Genomic DNA, 20,936 nt, shown 5'->3' with positions numbered 1-20,936 from the left:
GACTGAGAATTTGGAATCAAGTCCTAGACCAGACCAAGACTTGCCTGAAATCAAGTCAAGATTAAGACTTTTGTTAGTCAAGACAAGGACTAAGACTGAGACCACATTGATTTTTCTGGGACTCAAGTCCAAGACCAGACCAAGACCTTCAAAATTAATCCTGAACCAACACTGGTCTTTGAGCACTTTACTTTTGTCTATGGAAATTGAATGGACTGAAAATTGGGAATCAAGTCCCAGACCTGACCAAGACTTGCCTGAAATAAAGTCAAGATCAAGACTTTTGGTAGTCAAGACAAGACTGAGACTAAGACCACATTGATTTTTCTGGGACTCAAGTCCAAGACCAGACAAAGACCATCAAAATTAATCTTGAACCAACACTGGTCTTTGAGTACTTTACATTTATCTATGGAAATTGAATGGACTGAGAATTTGGACTCAAGTCCTAGACCAGACCAAGACCTGCCTGAAATCAAGTCAAGATCAAGACTTTTGTTAGTCAAGACAAGAACTAAGACTGAGACCACATTGATTTTTCTGGGACTCAAGTTATCAAGTCCAATACCAGACCAAGACTTGCCTGAAATCAAGTCAAGATCAAGACTTTTGTTAGTCAAGACAAGAACTAAGACTGAGACCACATTGATTTTTCTGGGACTCAAGTCCAAGACCAGAACAAGACCTTCAAAAGTAATCTTGAACCAACCCTGGTCTTTGAACCAACACTGGTCTTTGAGCACTTTACTAAATTGAATGGACTGAAAATTGGGAATCAAGTCCAAGACCTGACCAAGACTTGCCTGAAATCAAGTCAAGATCAAGACTTTTGGTGGTCAAGACAAGGACTAAGACTGAAACCACATTGATTTTTCTGGGACTCAAATTCAAGACCAGACCAAGACCTTCAAAATTAATCTGGAACCAAGACCGGTCTTTGAGCTTTTTACATTTATCTATGGAAATTGAATGGACTGAGAATTGGGAATGAAGTCCAAGACCAGACCAAGACTTGCTTGAAATCACCGAGATTAAATGAAGATCAAGATGTTTGGGAGTCAAAACCAAGACTGAGACTGAGCCCAACCAAGACTTGCATGACATCAGGAATGATCCAGATACAGTCAAGACGAAGACCAAAAGACTGAGAATTGGGAATCAAGTCCAAGACCAGACCAAAATTTACCTGAAATCAAGAATCACTGAGATCAGGTCAAGAACAAAGAAGACGGAGACTGAGGCCTAGACTGAGGCTATTGAGAATCAAGTCCCAGACCAGACAAAGACCTTCAAAATTGATCTTGAACCAAAACCAGTCAACATTAGAACATCAAGTCTCAGGATTTTATCTATGGACATTTGAACGGCTAAACAACCACACTGCAAACTCATTGGATGCCATTTTCTGCCACGTTAACTGTCAAACATGCATTTTTTTTCTGCGCAGAGAGCCACGTGCCCGACGGCCGACAATGTCAATGGCGAGAACTTGTACTCGTTCGCCTTCAGCGACTTCCCCGTGTCTGAGTTCGACCTGATCAAGGCCGGCATTCGCATGTTCTTTGAGCTTGGGGTCGTGGAGAAGTTTAAAGTTCCCGCAGAGGTCAGTCTTATCGCCGCTGTCGTTATTATTGCCTTAATTTTTAATGTTGAGGTCAGAAGTCAATGAGTTGGCATCGGTTTTCTGTGTTTTCTTAGACATTGACCAGGTGGATGTACACAGTGAGGAAGGGCTACCGTTCTATCACCTATCACAACTGGCGGCACGGCTTTAACGTGGGACATACCATGTTCTGCCTGCTTCAGGTAGCGAAACAGCATAGTGTCGGAATCCACAGGGGTAAATACAGGCTTGAAGAGTCTTGAATTGACTCATATTGGTAAATTTCTTAAAAGGGTATTGAATTTTGTTTGGTTTGGTCAATAGAAAATTTTAAATTAAAAATCAATAAAAGTATTTTATATAAAACTAGGGGGGAAAACTGACCATTTTTTGGTCATTTTCTAATTTAAAAAAAGTCCACATTTTAAATAAATTTTAAAAACATATTTTTTTTAAATAATAATTTTAAATAAATGATATTTTGTACTTATTTTTCCAAGTTGTTTTAACAAATAAAAAAATATACTGAGTTTTTTCATATTTAAAAAGTAAAAAATAAAAAAGATATTTTTATTTATTTATTCTTCCAAGTTGTTTTAACAAATAGAAAGTTCAATGAAAAATACTAATAAATTAAGTATTGTAAACTGATGGTTATTTCATTTTTTACATTTTCAGATAAATGAAAAAACATTGTTTAGAGTAAAAATGTTAAATAAAGGATAATATTTTTGTTTGTTTTTCCAATTTGTTTGAACAAATAGAAAATTCAATGAAAAATACTAATAAATTAAGAATAATAAACTGATGGTTATTTCATTTTTTTAATTTTCAGATTAATGAAAAAAACATTGTTCAAAGTAAAAATTTCAAATAAATGATAATATTTTTATTTATTATTCCAAGTTGTTTTAACAAATTAAAAATATTATTATTAAATTAAAAAAAAAAACTGACAGTTTTGACAAATTTAAAAAACTGATATTTTTTGAGGTAAAAATTTTAAAGAAATTATATTTTTATTCATTTGTTTTTCCAAGTTGTTTTAACAAATACAAAATTCAATGGAAAAATAAGAATAAAATTTTAAAAAAATAAACTGGTAGTTTTTTCTTTCTTTTTTTTTTTTTTTTTAAATTTATTTTCAAATAAATTAAAAAATATTTTTTAAAGTAAAAATTTTAAATGATAGTATTTTGATGTATTTTTCCCAATTGTTTTGACAAATAAAACAATAAATGAAAAAAATAATAATCATAAAATAAAAAACAAAAATTAAACTTTTTTCAAGTTTTCAATAAAAAATGTCCACATTTTCAATGTATTATAGACATATATTTTAAAGTAAACGTTTAAAATAAATGATTTTTTCCCCCTAGGTTGTTTTAACAAATAAAAAATTGAATGAATAAGTAATAACAATAAAATAAAATAAAAAATAAACGGACTTTTTTCTCCTTTTTTAATTGAAAAAATGTATATAAGAATGTTTACTAATAACTCATTGGTTGCCATGGAAAACACTAGGCATCCACTCCATTGTGAGTGGGAGTCATTCCGTCCAAATGGATTGGACGTCTTAGGCCGTTAATAGCATTGAAAGATGAGCATTAACAGCCAGTTTTCAGAGTTTCTCTATTGTCATCAACGTCAATTAGTTTGCTTTGGTTAATAAAAATAAAACAAAACTAATCATGTTTTTTTTTTTTCTTTTTTTTTTTTAAACTAATTATTAAAACGCCATGAACAAAACAAAAAAACTGAACCAAATCAGGGCTGAAACTAGCGATTAATCAGTAGAATTTTTTGATTCATCATTAAAGTAGATGAACTCAACTGCTGTTGATCCATTTTACAACAAAACGGTGTCATTTGGCAGACAGGAAAGCTGAGGAAATACTACTCGGACCTGGATGCCTTCGCCATGGTGGCCGCCGCGTTCTGTCACGATATCGACCACAGAGGCACAAACAACCTCTACCAGACCAAGCAAGTCCTAACATTTATTTCCAACGTTTACACGTCTCCGTTGTACAATGTCCTTCTTTGTGCTCTTTCAGGAGCGCATCTCCTCTGGCCAAACTTCACGGCTCGTCCATTATGGAGAGGCACCACTTGGAGTACAGCAAGACGCTCATGGGCGAGGAGGTATGAGGCGTCCGTTTCTCTGTCGTTTTTTGCCTTCCCGGCCTAATGTGTTTTTTTTTTTTTTTTTTTTTTTTTTTTTTTGACAGAGCTTGAACATCTTCTGCAACCTTCAGAAACGGCAGTTCGAAACCGTGCAGCATCTCTTTGACGTCTGCATCATTGCCACCGATCTGGCGCTTTACTTCAAGTGCGTTGCTAAGAAGTGCCTTGTTGATTCACGCATGACTGGGTGCCATTAGACACACTGAAGTAGAAAGAATGTCGGGGCCAGGTTTAGCGATCAGGCAGCATAGAATAGGATGTCAACATATGAACACGTACAGTACATATCCGTCTTGTGTCTTTATCTTTCCATTCCAACAATAATTTACAGAAAAATAGGGCATATTTTAGGGATGGTTTGAATTGTGATTAATTACGATTAATTCATTTTTAAGCTGTGATTAACTTGATTAAAAATTTTAATCGTTTGACAGCCCTATCAGATTCCCATTCTCTGTGTCAAAGCAGCTGAACAGGACAGGTTAAAAAATAAGTGCCCTGTTGCTAGGCAGATTTGGAGCGGGACAATCTTTTCAATTTGTTTCTGTCCAACAGGAAAAGAACCATGTTCCAAAACATCGTAAACGCCACCGAGCCCATGACGGATGAAAAGGAGTCTACGGCTTTCGTCTCCAACAATCCCACCCGGAAGGAGATCGTCATGTAAGGAGCACATTACTCACATTACAGTCAGCAATTTTCATTGAATGCTTTTTAACCGGGATGTCCCGATCCGATTACGTGATCAGAAATCGGCCCGATTTTTCCGAGGATCAGAATCCGTTGATATTTCTCTGCTTCATACTGGTACAGCGCCACAGCCTCACACCATCCCTCCTGCTAAGCAGTGTGGCCAAACTGTCTAGCTTGCGTTTGGTACTTAAAGTTAACAATGATTGACAGGTTTGTAGCTTTGATCTTGCCAGAGAAGCTTGGTAGCTCCAGAGCCGTATAAAGAGAGTCGCAACACTCTTTGATGTCACCGCAGGTGGTCACGTGGTTCCTGAAGGGTGTGGGAAGTTCCAAGCACAAGCAGCGCTGTAGTGGTTTTTAATGGAACTGACAGCACAAGCAGCGCTGTAGTGGTTTTTAATGGAACTGACAGCGGTAATTGCGACATTTATGGGAAAATGGATAAAATCGCGTATCTAAGTACTAGTTTGTTTATGTCATTTGCATTATAACATATATTTAAATGCTAGTTTTACATTTGGAGGGGTAAGGCGACAACTGAAAACTATGTCAACTGTTACGCAGAAGGAAACTTTCCCCATGTGGAGTGTAAGTTTCATGTTTATGTTTGAGAAATCGACTTTTACATTGAAATGCAAGATGATTTAGGTTTTTCGTTTTTCACAACAAGAATACTGTTTTTCCAGAGAATGTCTAGATTTCCTTGATTCACCTACCTGTGGTAATATATTAAAGATAACACCATGTATAACATTCAGTGGGGCAAATAAGTATTTAGTCAACCACTAATTGTGCAAGTTCTCCCACTTGAAAATATTAAGCCTGTAATTGTCAACATGGGTAACATGAGAGACAGAATGTGGAGAGAAAAAAAACAGAAAATCACATTGTTTGATTTTTAAAGAATTGATTTGCAAATCATGGTGGAAAATAAGCATTTGGTCAATACCAAAAGTTCATCTCAATACTTTGTTATGTACCCTTTGTTGGCAATAACGGAGGCCAAATGTTTTCTGTAACTCTTCACAACCTTTTCACACACTGTTGCTGGTATTTTGGCCCATTCCTCCATGCAGATCTCCTCTAGAGCAGTGATGTTTTGGGGCTGTCGTTGGGCAACACGGACTTTCAACTCCCTCCACAGATTTTTTATGGGGTTGAGATCTGGAGACTGGGTAGGCCGCTCCAGGACCTTGAAATGCTTCTTATGAAGCCACTCCTTTGTTTCCCTGGCTGTGTGTTTGGGATTATTGTCATGCTGAAAGACCCAGCCACGTCTTATCTTCAATGCCCTTGCTGATGGAAGGAGATTTTCACTCAAAATCTCTCGATACATGGCCCCATTCATTATTTCATTTACACAGATCAGTCGTCCTGGTCCCTTTGCAGAAAAACAGCCCCAAAGCGTGATGTTTCCACCCCCATGCTTCACAGTGGGTATGGTGCAATTCAGTATTCTTTTTCCTCCAAACACGAGAAAATGTGTTTCTACCAAAAAGTTCTATTTTGGTTTCATCTGACCATAACACATTCTCCCAGTCCTCTTCTGGATCATCCAAATGCTCTCTAGCGAACCGCAGACGGGCCTGGACGTGTACTTTCTTCAGCAGGGGGACACGTCTGGCAGTGCAGGATTTGGGTCCCTGGCGGCGCATTGTGTTACTGATAATAGCCTTTGTTAATGTGGTCCCAGCTCTCTGTAGGACTTTCACCAGGTCACCCATGTGGTTCTGGGATTTTTGCTCCCTGTTCTTGTAATCATTTTGACGCCACGGGGTTAGGAGGGAGTTGAAAGTCCGTGTTGCCCAACGACAGCCCCAAAACATCACTGCTCTAGAGGAGATCTGCATGGATGAATGGGCCAAAATACCAGCAACAGTGTGTGTAAAGCTTGTGAAGAGAAAATGTTTGGCCTCTGTTATTGCCAAGAAAGGGTACATAACAAAGTATTGAGATGAACTTTTGGTATTGACCAAATATTTATTTTCCACCATGATTTGCAAATAAATTCTTTAAAAATCAAACAATGTGATTTTCAGTTTTTTTTTCCCCACATTCTGTCTCTCATGGTTGAGGTTTACCCATGTTGACAACTACAGGCCTCTCTAATATTTTCAAGTGGGAGAACTTGCACAATTAGTGGTTGACTACATACTTATTTGCCCAACTGTCTAAATGGCACATCCTAGTTTGTTTCGTCGCATTGACATATAAAAACACTTTTGTTTCCCAAAAAGTTGGAGGTCACGACTTTTAAATTCTATTTTCCACCTTTCTTTACTGTTGTACCTTCTAATGTTTATATATATGTGTGTACATTTCCCTTTTTATTTTATACTTAGTTTGACCTGAAACACAAAGAAATTACGTTTAACGACGTGTCCCACAAATGTCCCCGATTCCATTGATGCTTATGGAGGTTGCTGCCATTGACGTCCATGGACGTACAAATTTTTTCCCATTCATTTTCAATGGCAAAAAAAGAAAAATGTCCCCAAATCAACAGGAAGTGACCTTATATTGTCCCCAAAATGTCCCCAAGCCAACCTGGGCGGGTTAAGATCTGTATCACCACAGAGCAAAAAGACCCAGAGTAATTTCTCCAGAAATTGCAGTTTCTAGTTATTCTTCACATTCCCATTTGGCTCTTTTTCTCTTTCCGCTGGCTTTTTTAGGGCCATGATGATGACCGGCTGTGACTTGTCAGCCATCACCAAACCCTGGGAAGTACAGAGCAAGGTGGGTGGCGTTTGTATGACTTCATGACTGTTTATAAAGAAATACTTAACTCATTGAACCAGAGTTGCTTTGAAAATGAGCTTTTTTATTTGTATTTATATATTTTATATTATTGTATTATTGTGACGCAGTACATTTGTCCGATTCCGTGCAGGCAGCTCGGGATCAATTCCCACTCTGTGACGGTGTGTTTGTGAGTGCGAATTAAGCCTGAACGATATATCGTTTAAACATCGCCATCGCGATGTGCGCGTGCGCGATAGTCCCATCGCAAGCACGAGTGATAGTTTTTATTTTTCTTAATCCACATACGTCTTGCTTTTTGCTCTGCGCACAGCCTCACACCCTCCCTCTCCCAGCCCTTTGTTCCTCTCAGTCACTGCGGCACTTGCTTATTAAAGTTAACGATGGCTTTGATCTGGCCAAAGAAGCCGGGCAGCAATCTGTCAATCATCGTTTAACTTGTTAAACAGTTTCTGCAAGGAAGCCGCGCTGGAATGAATGTGTGTGTGTGTGGAGACGTTGGAGACATATAAATGCCAGAAGTGATCATGAGGAGTTTGAAATTGCTACATGTCACTCCAACGGTCGCAGCTAAGGTAGATAAACAGAAGCATTTAATAAAGCCAAGCATTTATCTACTATAGTACTCTATTCTTGTTCAAAAATGATTTGGTTGGACAGTTATGTTTAAAACTGATTATGACATTTGAAGTGCTTAAAAACCATTTATTTATATACATTTTTAAATCACTTTGGGGGGGAAATTGAGAAAAAAAACATGTCTTATATGTATCTCTTTCCAATGCTAAATCTGAATAAATACATTGAGCACAAAAAACACACACACACAAAAAATTGGGGAGGGGGGTGCGCTACTTCGTTGGTTTTTCACTTATCGCAACGGGTTCTGGTCCCCATTAACCGCGAAAAACGAGGGATCACTGTACAATGTGGTGATCCTAATTCATCCAAAGTCTTTCCAAACAGCTATTCAAGTTATCTAGTGAAAATTTCTTTAGAAATATATATATATATATATATATTTTTTTTTTTTTAAATATCGCAATATAATATCGCAATATATCGCAAACCCCCCAAAAATCGCAACAATAGTTTTTTCCAATATCGTTCAGGCCTAGTGCGAATGGTTGTTTGTCTATGTGTGTGTGGCCTGTGACTAAGGGCGTAGGTTTGGTTTCGACATCGGTAGGGACGATATAATAGCATAGCACTTTTTGCTGGGAGCAGGACATTCATAAGACTAAACAGATTATTGAACAGTGGTCAGGGCTACATTTCTCATGAATATGAGCCTTATTAATTGATAGGCGGAAATTTAGCCTATTCCATTGATCAATGCAAAATAAATCTGTATTGACTTATACCAGTACTTCTCAAATAGTGGGGCGGGCCCCCCCAGGGGGGCGCTGAGCGATACTGGGGGTGGCGCATGTGACCTTGGGGAACATACATTTTTGTCATACTAGAATAAACTAATTGCACATCCACTCAGTGGGTGGCAGTGCCACTCTCATTTTTAGCGTGTGCGCAGTATTTTTGAACAAAACAAGAGCACACAGCAAAGAGCTCTGGAGATATGAAAAGCTCAGACAAGGAGATATGACAAAGCATATGTAGCATTTAGCTTTTGGCTTTGACTTTTAGTACAGTGGGAGACGAGGAAAGAACAGACTGTTAACTTTCGCAGCGGACAGCACATGGACACATTTTTTCAGCGAGTGCCAAATATTGCCAAAAATCCTCCCGCTTTGTTAGTGTTACATCAGCAAACCAGAGAGCACTGTCAGAATCATATAAGGTGGCATACCAAGCTGCTCAGTGCAAAATAACCCCACACCATAGCAAAGAAGCTGATACTGTCTGCAGCAAAAATAAAAACTGTCCCTCTGTCATCCTAATGAGTTAATGTTGCTAATCAATTTGAATTTATTATTATTTATTGATTTTATTAAATTTTATTTTTCAGCATTTTTACAGAATGAATGTGTTTTTTTTTTACACTTTATTGTAAGTTGATCTATATTACTTTTTTCTTTAATATTAAAAAGAACACGATGTTATGCAGAGTTGTACTTATAATAATAATAATTTTATATACAAATGATACTACAGTATATTTACAGTGGTGGCAGAGAGTTGGGGGGGGCGCGGAACGTTTATGTCTTCCTGGGGGGGGGGGGCGTAACAGAAAATAATTGAGAAGCACTGACTTATACTAACTTTGATCTGTATTGGTTCAGGTGATACAACGTTCGATTCAAACCTTTGTTTGAATCAATAATTACTCAAACATTTTGAAGTGCAAGTCCCTTTATTTATAACGGTGAGGTTTCCAAGAACGGGTCCACTAATGGGGGACAAAGGAGCACCTCTAGACTCAAACTAAAGTATTGTAATATGAAAGTGATTTGGGGAAAAATGACTGCAATCTGAGGCATCCTTGACTACCCCAAGACTCGAGCCAAAGTACTCTCGTGAAATTCTGATGTGTGATTTCATTTCAGTTTTTTTTCTATGTCATTTCATATTCATGTCAGTGTCAGATGTGGACCCATTCTTGGATAGCTCCTGATTTTTGTTTACTTTTATAATAAAAGGACTCGCAACCTGAAGCTCCCACGCTGCATTATCGTAATGTACATAATGCAAACAATGATCTAAATTAGGGACGGCTAGCTTGATTTCTTAGTTCCTTGTGGAGGCTGCTAGTTTACTGCAGGTCAGCAAGGTTTATGCTATACTTTCAGCAGCAGAATTATTGGTGTTTCCCCCACCTCCACTACATTGACATCTTTTTACATTACATACAGTGGCTGCTGCTTGAAAAAAAAAAACTTCTAATATCCCTCCTCTTCAAAGGGGGCAGAGGCATGTTGTATTCCTGTTGGACTGTCAGTGGGGCAGTGTGGGTTTGAGTGTGTGTTTGTGTGGCTGGAGGGGGCGCATTAGGGGTGGGGGGTCAAGTTATCAGCCAATCAAAAAGTGCGGACTTTTATTGCCATCAATGGCAGCTAATGAGTGAATACAGGAGTGCAGTTAACAAGGATGGTTTGATTCCAGGTGGCGCTGATGGTCGCCGCGGAATTCTGGGAACAGGGAGATTTGGAGAGGACGGTTTTGGACCAGCAACCCATTGTAAGTCTCCAAAATGTCCTCTTTTATGCTCGAAAGCATTTTTTCTGAACTACAAAAATGTTTTGTTTGCGCCTCTCGTAGCCCATGATGGACAGGAACTGTGCTGAGCAGCTACCCAAGATGCAGTGCGGTTTTATTGACTTTGTCTGCTCGTTTGTGTATAAGGTAAAGACTAGAGTAGCATAATGGCTGACGCGGGAGAAATTTGTGAATTTCCAACGATCCTTGTGTTTTGATTTTGCCAGGAGTTTGCCCGCTTCCATAAGGAGATCCAACCCATGTTTGACGGCCTGAACAACAACCGCGCCCACTGGAATGAACAAGCCGAGGTGTACAACGCTAAGATGAAGGCCATTGAGGACGAGAAGAAGAAACTGGAGGAGGAGGAAGCCAGGAGAGGTAAATGATTAACTGTCAGTGCCATTGAATTGAAATGTGTTTATCATTAGTTGATGTCAAATCCATTTGGGAGGATTGCAGTCAATGCACATTGGAAATGTTCATTGGTTTATTTTTTTAAGTGAAAAAAGTACATATTCTGTTTTATTTTTTACATGGTTGTTTTTTAATTTTTATAATTTATTTTCTAACAGGAAAAGAGTAAAAAAAAATGTAGTTTTGCAGGTTAGCAAGTTCACACAGTTTAATGTTACGCTAACTCTGATGCAGGTCGGACTTTCAGTCGCAAAATTAGTGGTGTTTCCCCCACATCCACAACATTGACTTATTTTTACATTACTTACAGTGGCTGCTGCTGGCCAAAAAACAAACGTCTAATATCCATCCTCTTCAAAGGGGGCGGAATCTATTGGGGCTGTGTGAGTGTGCGTGGGGGGGGGGGGGGGGTCAAGTTTAATTAACGTTAACAATATAAAACATAAAAAGAAGAACACTTCTAAGCAGCTTCCTACTCGAGTTTTGCAGGTTAGCAAGTTCACACAGTTTAATGTTACACGTCGGACTTTCAGTAGCAACAACATTGGCGTCTTTTTAACTTACTTAAAGTGGCTGCTGCTGGCCGAAAAAAACTTCTAATATCCCTCGTCTTGGATGGGGAAGGAGGAGGCGGCATGTTGTCGACATGTATTTCTGTCGGGGCTGTTTGAGTGTGTGTGTCGGGGGTGGGTCAAATCATCAGCCAACCAAACGTGCGTTTGAGGGTGAAAAAATAGACCGGCACATTCAACACGTGAATAAGGATAAATGTAAGTCCGAATATAATAAAAATAATTCACTTGATAATGGTTGGGTCTATTCTATCCTTACAACATATGGGAAGACAATTTAAATTACATATATAACTGAACTCGTTATATAATGCAAATAAGGTTGCTTAAAAGTTGGTGAGGACAATTTTAGCATCCTGAAAAGTTGGTAGTGTAATGTTCCTACCGTCCGAATGCAAACCGACGCCCTTGTTTGGACAATATCGGCTACCGGTTAAAATGTCATTATCAGTCATCTTGAATTATGTTCTCAGTGTTTCATGAACCAACCAATGAACATTGAAAGAATTAAAAACGTGTTTTTTAAATATATGCATATATATATATATACTGGACTGTCTCAGAAAATTAGAATACACAATATTCTAATTTTTTGAGACAGTCCTGTGTATATATACAGGGCTGTCTCAGGAAATTAGAATACACAATATTCTAATTTCCTGAGACAGTCAGGAAATTAGAATATTGTGTATTCTAATTTCCTGAGACAGTCCTGTATATATACACAGGACTGTCTCAAAAAATTAGAATATTGTGTATTCTAATTTTCTGAGACAGTCCAGTATATATATATATATATATATATATATATATATATAACAAGTATTTGATACACTGCTGATTTTGCTGGTTTTCCCACTTGCAAAGTGGGAAAACCAGACCTCTACATGGCTTGCAGTGGGAAAACCAGCAAAATTGGCAGTGTATCAAATACTTGTTCTCCCCACTGTGTGTGTGTGTGTGTGTGTGTATATGTATACATTGTATTTTGTGCATGGAACTAATTACATCATCCCATTTCTCGTTTTCTAGCTGGTGGTGGCGACAGCAAGTCAAAAACGTGCACCATATGCTGAATTCTTCCCAACGTCGCACAATAACGGACTTCAGCCGGATTGGTTCCGCCTTCCGATCGGATGTCTAGTTGTTCCCGGTTACCAAATCTGGTCTAGACCGCCTTTTTTTAGTCTGGATTAGAATCCCGAGAAGACCACAATCCGAAAAACCAAGAGGAACAATGTGAGAACTTTGAGGACAAGTTGGACGGTCGTACGCTTTTTTTTTTTTTTTTTTTTTTTCCTTCACGGGAAACCTCTTTTTGGGACAGCATCTGTGGAAGTTGCTCGCTAGCCAATTAGCATGGAACAACTTTTGGATGGAAATATTACTTTAAAATAGTCAAATAGGAATAAAAAAATGCACAATACCGAATGTTTGTGTATATTGTAATTATCGGGTTCTTTAAGCAAAGTGTTTGGATTTTGTTGAAATTTGGTGTACTGGTAAAGGACGGCGATGAATAGCAAATCTATTTGAAGAGGGAGGGGCTGGTTAAAAGTAAAAGTAAGAAACGGTGGGAAAACCATGCAGTCTAAACATTGTTTTCGTCGACGATGACTATAATGAAAATATTTCATCAACGAACAATTTTTTTTCATGACGATGACGAGACAATAACGAACTAAAAACGTGTCTTGGGAGACTAAAACATAACGACACGACATGTCTCTCATGGTTGAGGTTTACCCATGTTGACAATTACAGGTAGGGTTGTTCTGATCATGTTTTTTTGCTCCCGATCCGATCCCGATCGTTTTAGTTTGAGTATCTGCCGATCCCGATATTTCCCGATCCGATTGTTTTTTTTGCTCCCGATTCAATTCCAATCATTCCCGATCATTTTTCCCGATCATATACATTTTGGCAATGCATTAAGGAAAAAAATGAATAAAACTCGGACGAATATATACATTCAACATACAATACATAAGGACTGTATTTGTTTATTATGACAATAAATCCTCAAGATGGCATTTACATTATTAACATTCTTTCTGTGAGAGGGATCCACGGATAGCAAGACTTGTCACTTTGTATATTGTGACTAAATATTGCCATCTAGTGTATTTGTTGAGCTTTCAGTAAATGATACTGTAACCATGCCCAAATGCATCATGGGAAGTGGAACCATGACTGTGCGTAGTGCTACCAATTGATATATCTTCTCTGCGTAGGGAAATAATATGAGGTGTTAAGAAAAAGATCTTTTGCTACCTTGCTTCCCCACATTGCTTCCCATGATATTTCTAATCGTAGGGAGAAGGACTGTTAGGCTTTAGCCAATTAAAAAAAGGCTCCAAAGGCTGCCAAAATTCACTCTACTCATTTTACACTGCCTTTTATCTCCCTATATAGGTAAAACGGCGCCATTACAGATTGGGCGCGACAATGCATGGGTGGGTCGTGCAGCGCATGCATTAATTGCGTTAAATATTTTAACATGATACATTTTTTTAAAAATTAATTACCGCCGTTATCGGGATAAATTTGATAACCCTACCTTAAGCCTAAACTAAAGACTCTGGATGAGTGTAACGTTAAATACAATTAGAAAATGATTTAATTAAAAAATATACTGTATATATATTAAAAAAAGGCATGGCCGATATTTTTTTGCCAATTCCGATACTTTGAAAATGACGTGATCGGACCCGATCGATCGGTATCTCTAATTACAGGCAGGGCCGGCCCAGGCCATTTGGGGGCCCTAAGCAAAATAATGCAAAGGGGCCCATATTTTTGGCCCACCATTTCGTCACAGTGTACTGTGAAACCCATACATGCAATCCAACCCATACGTCCATATTTTGTATATTAATCAGATTTTGTTGCACTGCATACTTCAAACTTCTCACCCCAAATGATTGTCAGTACTTACAGTAGATAGCGCCAAACCTTTTTCTAAAAGAGGAAAGAAAGAGGTTAAGGAAGAATTTTTATTTTTTTTAAGCTTGTAATCAAGTATCAAAACTCACAAAATTCAAATAAAGCAAATTGTAGTAAACAAAATAGAATATAAATTAAAAAATGGCCAGATTGGGGCCCCCCTAGTGGTCAGGGGCCCTAAGCAGCTGCATAGTCTGCGTATAGGCTGGGCCGGCCCTGATTACAGGCCTAATATTTTCAAATGGGAGAACTTACACAATTAGTGGTTGACTAAAAATATATTTGTCCCACTGTATATATATTTTTTTACATGTACTATCTAACTCAAAAACACGCAAACAACGTCACCTTTTATCTCCTGTGATGTGATATGATTTAGACGGGAAAAATCCATAACAATCCCCCACGCATGACTTGCATGAGTTCACCAGTTGACCACGTAGCGCTCATAAAAAATGTGTTAAAAAGAACCGAGGCGTGAAATAGATTTAAGCAATGTAAATAAAATAAATCAAGTAAAAACCTAGGGTAAGCGTTTGATTTTATTGCACACCTAGCAAAGCCTTATCAATATGTGTTGTTGATAATGTCACGCGCGCTTTCGTGTTATTGACGGGTTCCAAGTCTACTTTGTGGAATTGGGTCGCCCTGCACTTTCCCCAAATGTTTTCCCACTTCCTCCTCTTATGCAACGTCTTCAGCTCCAATCAATGAGGTGTCAATCAAATGTCCCTAATCCAATCAGAGGAGCTTTACAACTACCTGGAAATGTCGCTCTGTGCTTCTTCAGGGCCCAGAATGGCATGACGTAACCCTCCCAATTTTGACTGTTTCTCCTTCTAATGTTCGTATGTGCTTGTCATGAGAGAATAAAAGGAGCTGCATGGACTTTTAGGTGTCGCTTGATCACTCCGACGCGTCAAGGTCAGAGGAAGCCCCCTCGGGTGCTCCCCGACCGACCCCACCCGTCGGGGGCTTAGCAGAAACAAGCGTTTCCTCTTATCTCTTGTATCGTGCGGGGATCTTATAGGCTCCAAAGCTGGATGAGCCTGGCAGGGAAGAGGATCAGCGGATTGTTTCTGATCCCCCGCGCTTGATTCGACGTTGCCTGGCCGCATTCGACATCCTGAGCGTTCAACAAGTGGCGGCGGTGAAAAATGGACCAAAGAAAATTTGGTTAAAGGTTTACTTTTTTCTGATTTAGGGTCATCAGAAAAAAGCTAAAATTATTAGAAATAAGCTCTGGAATGACATTTTGTGTTTATAAAACTAGGAACCATGAAAGAACATTCAATGAAAGTGGGCTAAGAATTGAGCCTTGTGGAACTCCGCCTCCTATTTGTAAGTTATAGCTAAGAAATAACACAGATGCACAAAAGCAAAAACAAAAAATAAATTATATATATAGTATACATTTCAGCGGAAAACTAAACCCTGTTGTTTTCCCCTCATGTTGTGTTTGGGGTCAGAATTGACCCATTTTCAAGTTTGAGTATGCAAAAATCAATGGTACTTTGACCTGAAAATTGGACTCAAATCATGGGGCCTCGACTCAGACTTGAAGAAAACAGTCTCAAACTCGACTCGCTTGAGTTGGGAGGGTCCAAGACTCGAGACTTGACTCGACTTGTGAGACAATAACTCGAGACTCAACAGGCTGACTCGGAAAAATTGGATCGTAGAGTGGTTCCCACCTGTCAGTGACCCGATTGGTCGCCTTGGCCGCTCTCACCAAGCCGTTATGCAACAACCTGTGACTCGACTTGACACCCTTTTGAATTGACACGAATTGTCTTTACAACCTTTGACTTGACACGACTCAACTCGACCCAACTTGACATAACGTTATGACTCAACTCGACATAACCTCATGACTCGACTCGACTTGCCCACAACAGGAAGCCTCGGGACTTACTTGTGATTCGGATCATGGTGACTCGTGCAATTGCCTGCTTTTGACATGCCCGAACTTGAAAATAGGGCATTCTTAACCCGAAAACAATATACTACAAAGGTTTAGTATTTTGAGGCACGAGGATTAACAAACGTTTTTTCTATCAAACTACAACTTACTCAAATGACATTTTGTGTTTACCAAACAAAGACTCGTGCTGTGACACATTTCAGTTGCGTGAAAGAACATTCAAAAAGAGCGGGCTAAGAATTCAGCCCTGTGGAACTCCTTGTCCTATTTTTGAGCTGGTAACCAAGATTATTGAGATAATATTTCCACTAACAAAATACCTGTTTTTAAAACAAGGAAACTTGAAATAACATTCAAGCAGAGTGGGCTAAAAATTGAGCCCTGTGGAACTCCCCATCCTATTTTTTAGGTAGTAATCAAATGTTATAGCTAACAAATAAACAAAGTTAACATTATGGTTAACAAACATGTTTTCTATGAAACTACAACTCACTCGAACCATGTTTTGTGTTTACAAAACAAAGACTCGTGCTCCGACATATTTCAGTTACGTGAAAGAACATTCAAGGAGAGTGAGCTAAGAATTCAGCCCTGTGGAACCTCTAGTCCTATTTTTAAGGTAGCAACCAAGATTATTATTAAAGCTAACAACAAAACATAATAAACATAACATTTTCACTAAAAAAGTACGTGTTTTTAAAATAAGAACCTATGAAATAACATTCAAGCAGAGTGGGCTAAGAACTGAGCCCTGTGGAACTCCCTGTCCTAAGGTAGTAACAAAAAGTTACAGCTCACAAAAAAATAAAATGAACATAATTGTTAAACTTGTTTTCTGTGAAACTACAACTCACTCGGACCATGTTTTGGTGTTTACAAAACAAAAACCCATGCCCCGACAGATTTCAGTTACGTGAACATTCAAGAACAGTGGGCTAAGAATTGAGCCCTGTGGAACTCCTAGTCCTAGTAAGGTAGTAACATAGATTATGATTAAAGCTAAACCCCAAATTAAAATATTTTCACAAACAAAATACGCGTTTTTAATGTGGCTAAAACAGTTAAATGACATTTTGTGAACATAATTAATACAAAAATATAGGCCTGCAGCTATCGATTATTTCAGTAGGCGATTAATCAATGAACTAGTTAGTTCGAATAATCGAGTAATCGGGTAAGGAACATAAAAAATTAAAATACCTGAGCTGAGCCTCAAACGGTGTAAAAAAATTAAAAAATGAGGATCATGTACAACAAAAGAACAGTTGGCTAACTTACATAGCAAAAGTCTGCTAGCTTAAATGCTATAAAACACTAACTTTTTTTTTTTTTTTTTTTTTTACAATGCTCTTAAAAATGGTTCAGACACATATTCCTACAAAAAACTGCTAAATATACTTTACGATTGCATTAAAAAACATGACCTCAAACAAAAATTTAGCTAATGTTGGTCTTAACAGGGAGCAGCTGGATTCAGCCACGTGAAATGAGGCAGACGAGAGGGCAGTGTATCACCCAAATCAATAAAACTAAATGCAAACACTTTTAAAAACAAAACATTACAACGCCACTTCAATTAAACGAATACTCCAAGCAGCAAAATTTAATTCTAATATTTTTTTTCTAATCGAATACTCGAGTTAATCGATTAATCGTTGCAGCACTAATATACATTTTGTTCCATTTCTCAACTAAAATTTTTAACAAAAAAGTCCGTTGGTAATCGTATCGGGACTGTAATTAACGTCAAAAACGTTTATTTCAGCAACAGTCAAAAAGACAAATACTTGAATTTCAGTGGAAGACAGTTGTAAGCATGACATCTAGAGGAACAAGTCCTCAAAGTAGTCGTCAAATTCTTCTTCCCTGAAGGCACAAAATACATCCAAATATTAGTGATAACACTTTTTTTTTTCCAAATAAACATTAAGCAAGTAAAGAAAAACACCCAAACAGTTGAATCTAATCCAGACATAGAAAGGCTAAAGTCAGGAAAAGGTCAGGAAGGGATTGATTCACCCCCGTCATTGATGGTGGTCCCTTACACGCTATAGCGACAAAGCCACACCTTTTGCGACAGCGTTAAAGGGGCTTAGCGGGCATCGTTTTAACGTGAACTCTAATGACTCACCTTGACTTTTCCTCCACTGCCGGGGCGGGTCCTCGCCAGTGGTCCGACTCGGAGGCGCAAGCCTCTCCTTCCGTGTCTGAAAAAGGATTGAAATCAACGTTGTTTCAGTGCAATTGACAGCGATAGACATCCAATTCATTTGGACAAGTAGGTTGGACATTGCCTGGCTCTGCCAGACTATTCTCCCTGTATTTTTCAAACACTGAGAGAAATAGTCTGGGAACCATCCCATTAACGGCCTTTTCGAGCAGGTACAAAATCAATCGACAAATCAGATTCGTTTATTTGCGTGACGTGTTCTTCACGAGCAACGTCACGCTTGCGCGCCGAAAGTCGTCTCCACAACACAGATGGTCAACGGGATAACTGAGAACATGTTCCAATCCGCGGTAAATTCTGTTTTAAATTACCAAAAACACAGCGACACGAGTCATTGACAATAGTCTGTCTCGCGCTAGCCATGTTGAATAAACTCCGCTCTCTTCGTATGTTTACTTCTGCGCGCAAGTCCCTCGTCCTTCCGTCGTCAGTTAATAACGTCACGTCTGCCCGTCGCTGATTGGTCCACTCCGCTGTCTGTTTGCTGTGGCTTGCTCCGCCCTGGAAATTGTATCCGTGGGAATGGTGGCCAGACTCAATAGCTGGAACAGCGTTGAGTCTGGTGTACCAGGCAAGGTTGGACAACCATGTCACTCGTCAGAATCCGATAACTTCAGCAGCTGTATATGTAAAATCTCACGTTAGTAGATTGTTTTCTTTTTGGAGATGCGTGTGTGGCAGCCTGGTAGGTTTTTTTAACATAGTGTTTTGACAGTTACCGTCATATTTTCGGGATCAAAGCAACGTTCTGCCCACGAATCAAATTCCGTAACGGTGTTCCGGCCCACTTTCACCCCTCGTCAGAGTTACTCAATTACTTTTTGAGAGAAGAAATTTGTAACTCAGTTACCTCATTGTAAGAGTAATTAGTTACACAGAAAAGTAACTGACCTTATTTTTCATGCTCTACATGTTATAGTTTGAAACCCTTATTTATTTTATTAATTTATTTGTTGGAGTAAATTTTATAGATGAAAAATCTTTTATTAAACGTCGAATTAAAACTGGACGAAATAAGTCTTGCGTTTTCGTCAACAAAAACTAGATGAAGACAAACACATTTTGAGATGTCTAAGAATATAACTAAGTATAAATAAGTGTTATCGTCAAAAAGACTTAGACAAAATTAAAAGGGCTGCCAAAAAACAACACAGCTGAGCCTTGAAGTAGCGAGGAATCATTGTATACTGGTCCTTCTCAAAAAATTTGCATATTGTGATCAAGTTAATTGTTTTCTGTAATGCACTGATAAACATTAGACTTTAATATATTTTAGATTCATTACATACAACTGAAGTAGTTCAAACCTTTTATTGTTGTAATATTGATGATTTTGGCAAAAAAGTCCAGAAAAAACAAATAATCCATATCTCAAAAAATTAGCATATCATGAATAGATACTCTAAACAGGCATGAAAATGGGTCAGGGGTTAAAAAGGTGAGAAAGGTGTGGAGGAAATATGTTCCGGCGTTCTGCCAAAATGTCCTCTGTCGGCGAAACGTCCTACATGTGGCGAATTTGACCATTTTAATTTTTCACATAAGGCTTAATATTCGAGCGGGGTTTTAATTAGTTGAAGGAGTTGATTTCAACCACCATTGACTTGCACTAGCTTAGCCACTCCGGACCCCTGAAACTAACAAATAACTGGCAAACTGCACAGAATTTGTTCAAATCAACTCCAACGACTAATTAAACCCCGGCTAACTCAAAGATTAAGCCTAATGTAAAAATTCTGAACTTCCCCTTTAAAATAAAGACCATTGAATATGGCCATTAAAATGTTGTCTATAAAAGTTTTAGAGCAATAAAATAAACAACAAAAATGAATGAAATGAACAAGAATCCTTCAAACTATTTCATAATGGGTCCAAATTATTTTTCGGACAGATCATGTGACTACAGCACCTTAGAGACAGCCGTTTGCATTGCTTAGCCAAAACTACAGCTGAGGAGGCAATATGGATATTTAGAATTTCTTTAAACCTAAGCTTTCAAAACTTTCAACAACAACTGAGCTTGAACCGAGGATTGAGCACGAGCAGTATCAAAAAGTCCTGGCTTTTGTGTTACCTGTTGTGCTGTAATTCCAAGTGGTGCTTGAATTGGATGCTTATAGCGGTCGACAGTCTTTTTGAGCCAGCGCAAAGTTCACAGCGCACAGAGATATTTTTGTCATCTTTACTGGACAAAAATGTGACGTAATGGCTGTGTTTCCAGTGTGCAAATGCAGCCGTTTGTAGTATATCTCCTGCCTATTTCATTGCATCCTGGAGGGGAAGCAAGGCTGTGTTGCTTTGGCCGCAAACTCCCAGCGCTCACGGCTCACGCATCATGGTAATGCACGTGACCCTTTTTTTTCCATCCTTGATTAGAAAATGTGACATGTGATGTCACTCCCATGACTACAGTATTCTTCATTCTACATACATTATGGGGCAATA

At 38.5% G+C, this 20,936-nt stretch overlaps 2 protein-coding genes across 2 annotated transcripts in view; one reads left to right on the top strand and one right to left on the bottom strand.

Annotated features, from left to right (window-relative positions):
* pde6c (phosphodiesterase 6C, cGMP-specific, cone, alpha prime) overlaps nucleotides 1-12,817 on the top strand; it is a 34,607-nt gene extending 21,790 nt beyond the window's left edge. Inside the window, exons 12-22 of the mRNA XM_057826050.1 lie at nucleotides 1,448-1,603; nucleotides 1,699-1,806; nucleotides 3,483-3,592; nucleotides 3,664-3,751; nucleotides 3,838-3,938; nucleotides 4,349-4,456; nucleotides 7,162-7,225; nucleotides 10,310-10,384; nucleotides 10,466-10,549; nucleotides 10,630-10,783; nucleotides 12,424-12,817. Of these exons, the coding sequence (XP_057682033.1) occupies nucleotides 1,448-1,603; nucleotides 1,699-1,806; nucleotides 3,483-3,592; nucleotides 3,664-3,751; nucleotides 3,838-3,938; nucleotides 4,349-4,456; nucleotides 7,162-7,225; nucleotides 10,310-10,384; nucleotides 10,466-10,549; nucleotides 10,630-10,783; nucleotides 12,424-12,467 (1,092 nt within the window). The 3' untranslated portion in view covers nucleotides 12,468-12,817. The remainder of the gene's footprint in view (nucleotides 1-1,447; nucleotides 1,604-1,698; nucleotides 1,807-3,482; nucleotides 3,593-3,663; nucleotides 3,752-3,837; nucleotides 3,939-4,348; nucleotides 4,457-7,161; nucleotides 7,226-10,309; nucleotides 10,385-10,465; nucleotides 10,550-10,629; nucleotides 10,784-12,423) is intronic.
* The window catches only part of fra10ac1 (FRA10A associated CGG repeat 1), a 48,572-nt gene continuing 39,987 nt past the window's right edge, over nucleotides 12,352-20,936 (bottom strand). Inside the window, exons 13-14 of the mRNA XM_057826051.1 lie at nucleotides 18,393-18,468; nucleotides 12,352-18,127 (exon numbers count right to left, since the gene is read on the bottom strand). Of these exons, the coding sequence (XP_057682034.1) occupies nucleotides 18,085-18,127; nucleotides 18,393-18,468 (119 nt within the window). The 3' untranslated portion in view covers nucleotides 12,352-18,084. The remainder of the gene's footprint in view (nucleotides 18,128-18,392; nucleotides 18,469-20,936) is intronic.

The sequence above is a fragment of the Corythoichthys intestinalis genome, chromosome 21, assembly GCF_030265065.1.
Source record: "Corythoichthys intestinalis isolate RoL2023-P3 chromosome 21, ASM3026506v1, whole genome shotgun sequence".
Taxonomy (NCBI): Eukaryota; Metazoa; Chordata; class Actinopteri; order Syngnathiformes; family Syngnathidae; genus Corythoichthys; species Corythoichthys intestinalis.
The sequence above is the reverse complement of the archived record's forward strand: the minus strand, read 5'-3'. Positions and strand labels throughout refer to the sequence as shown.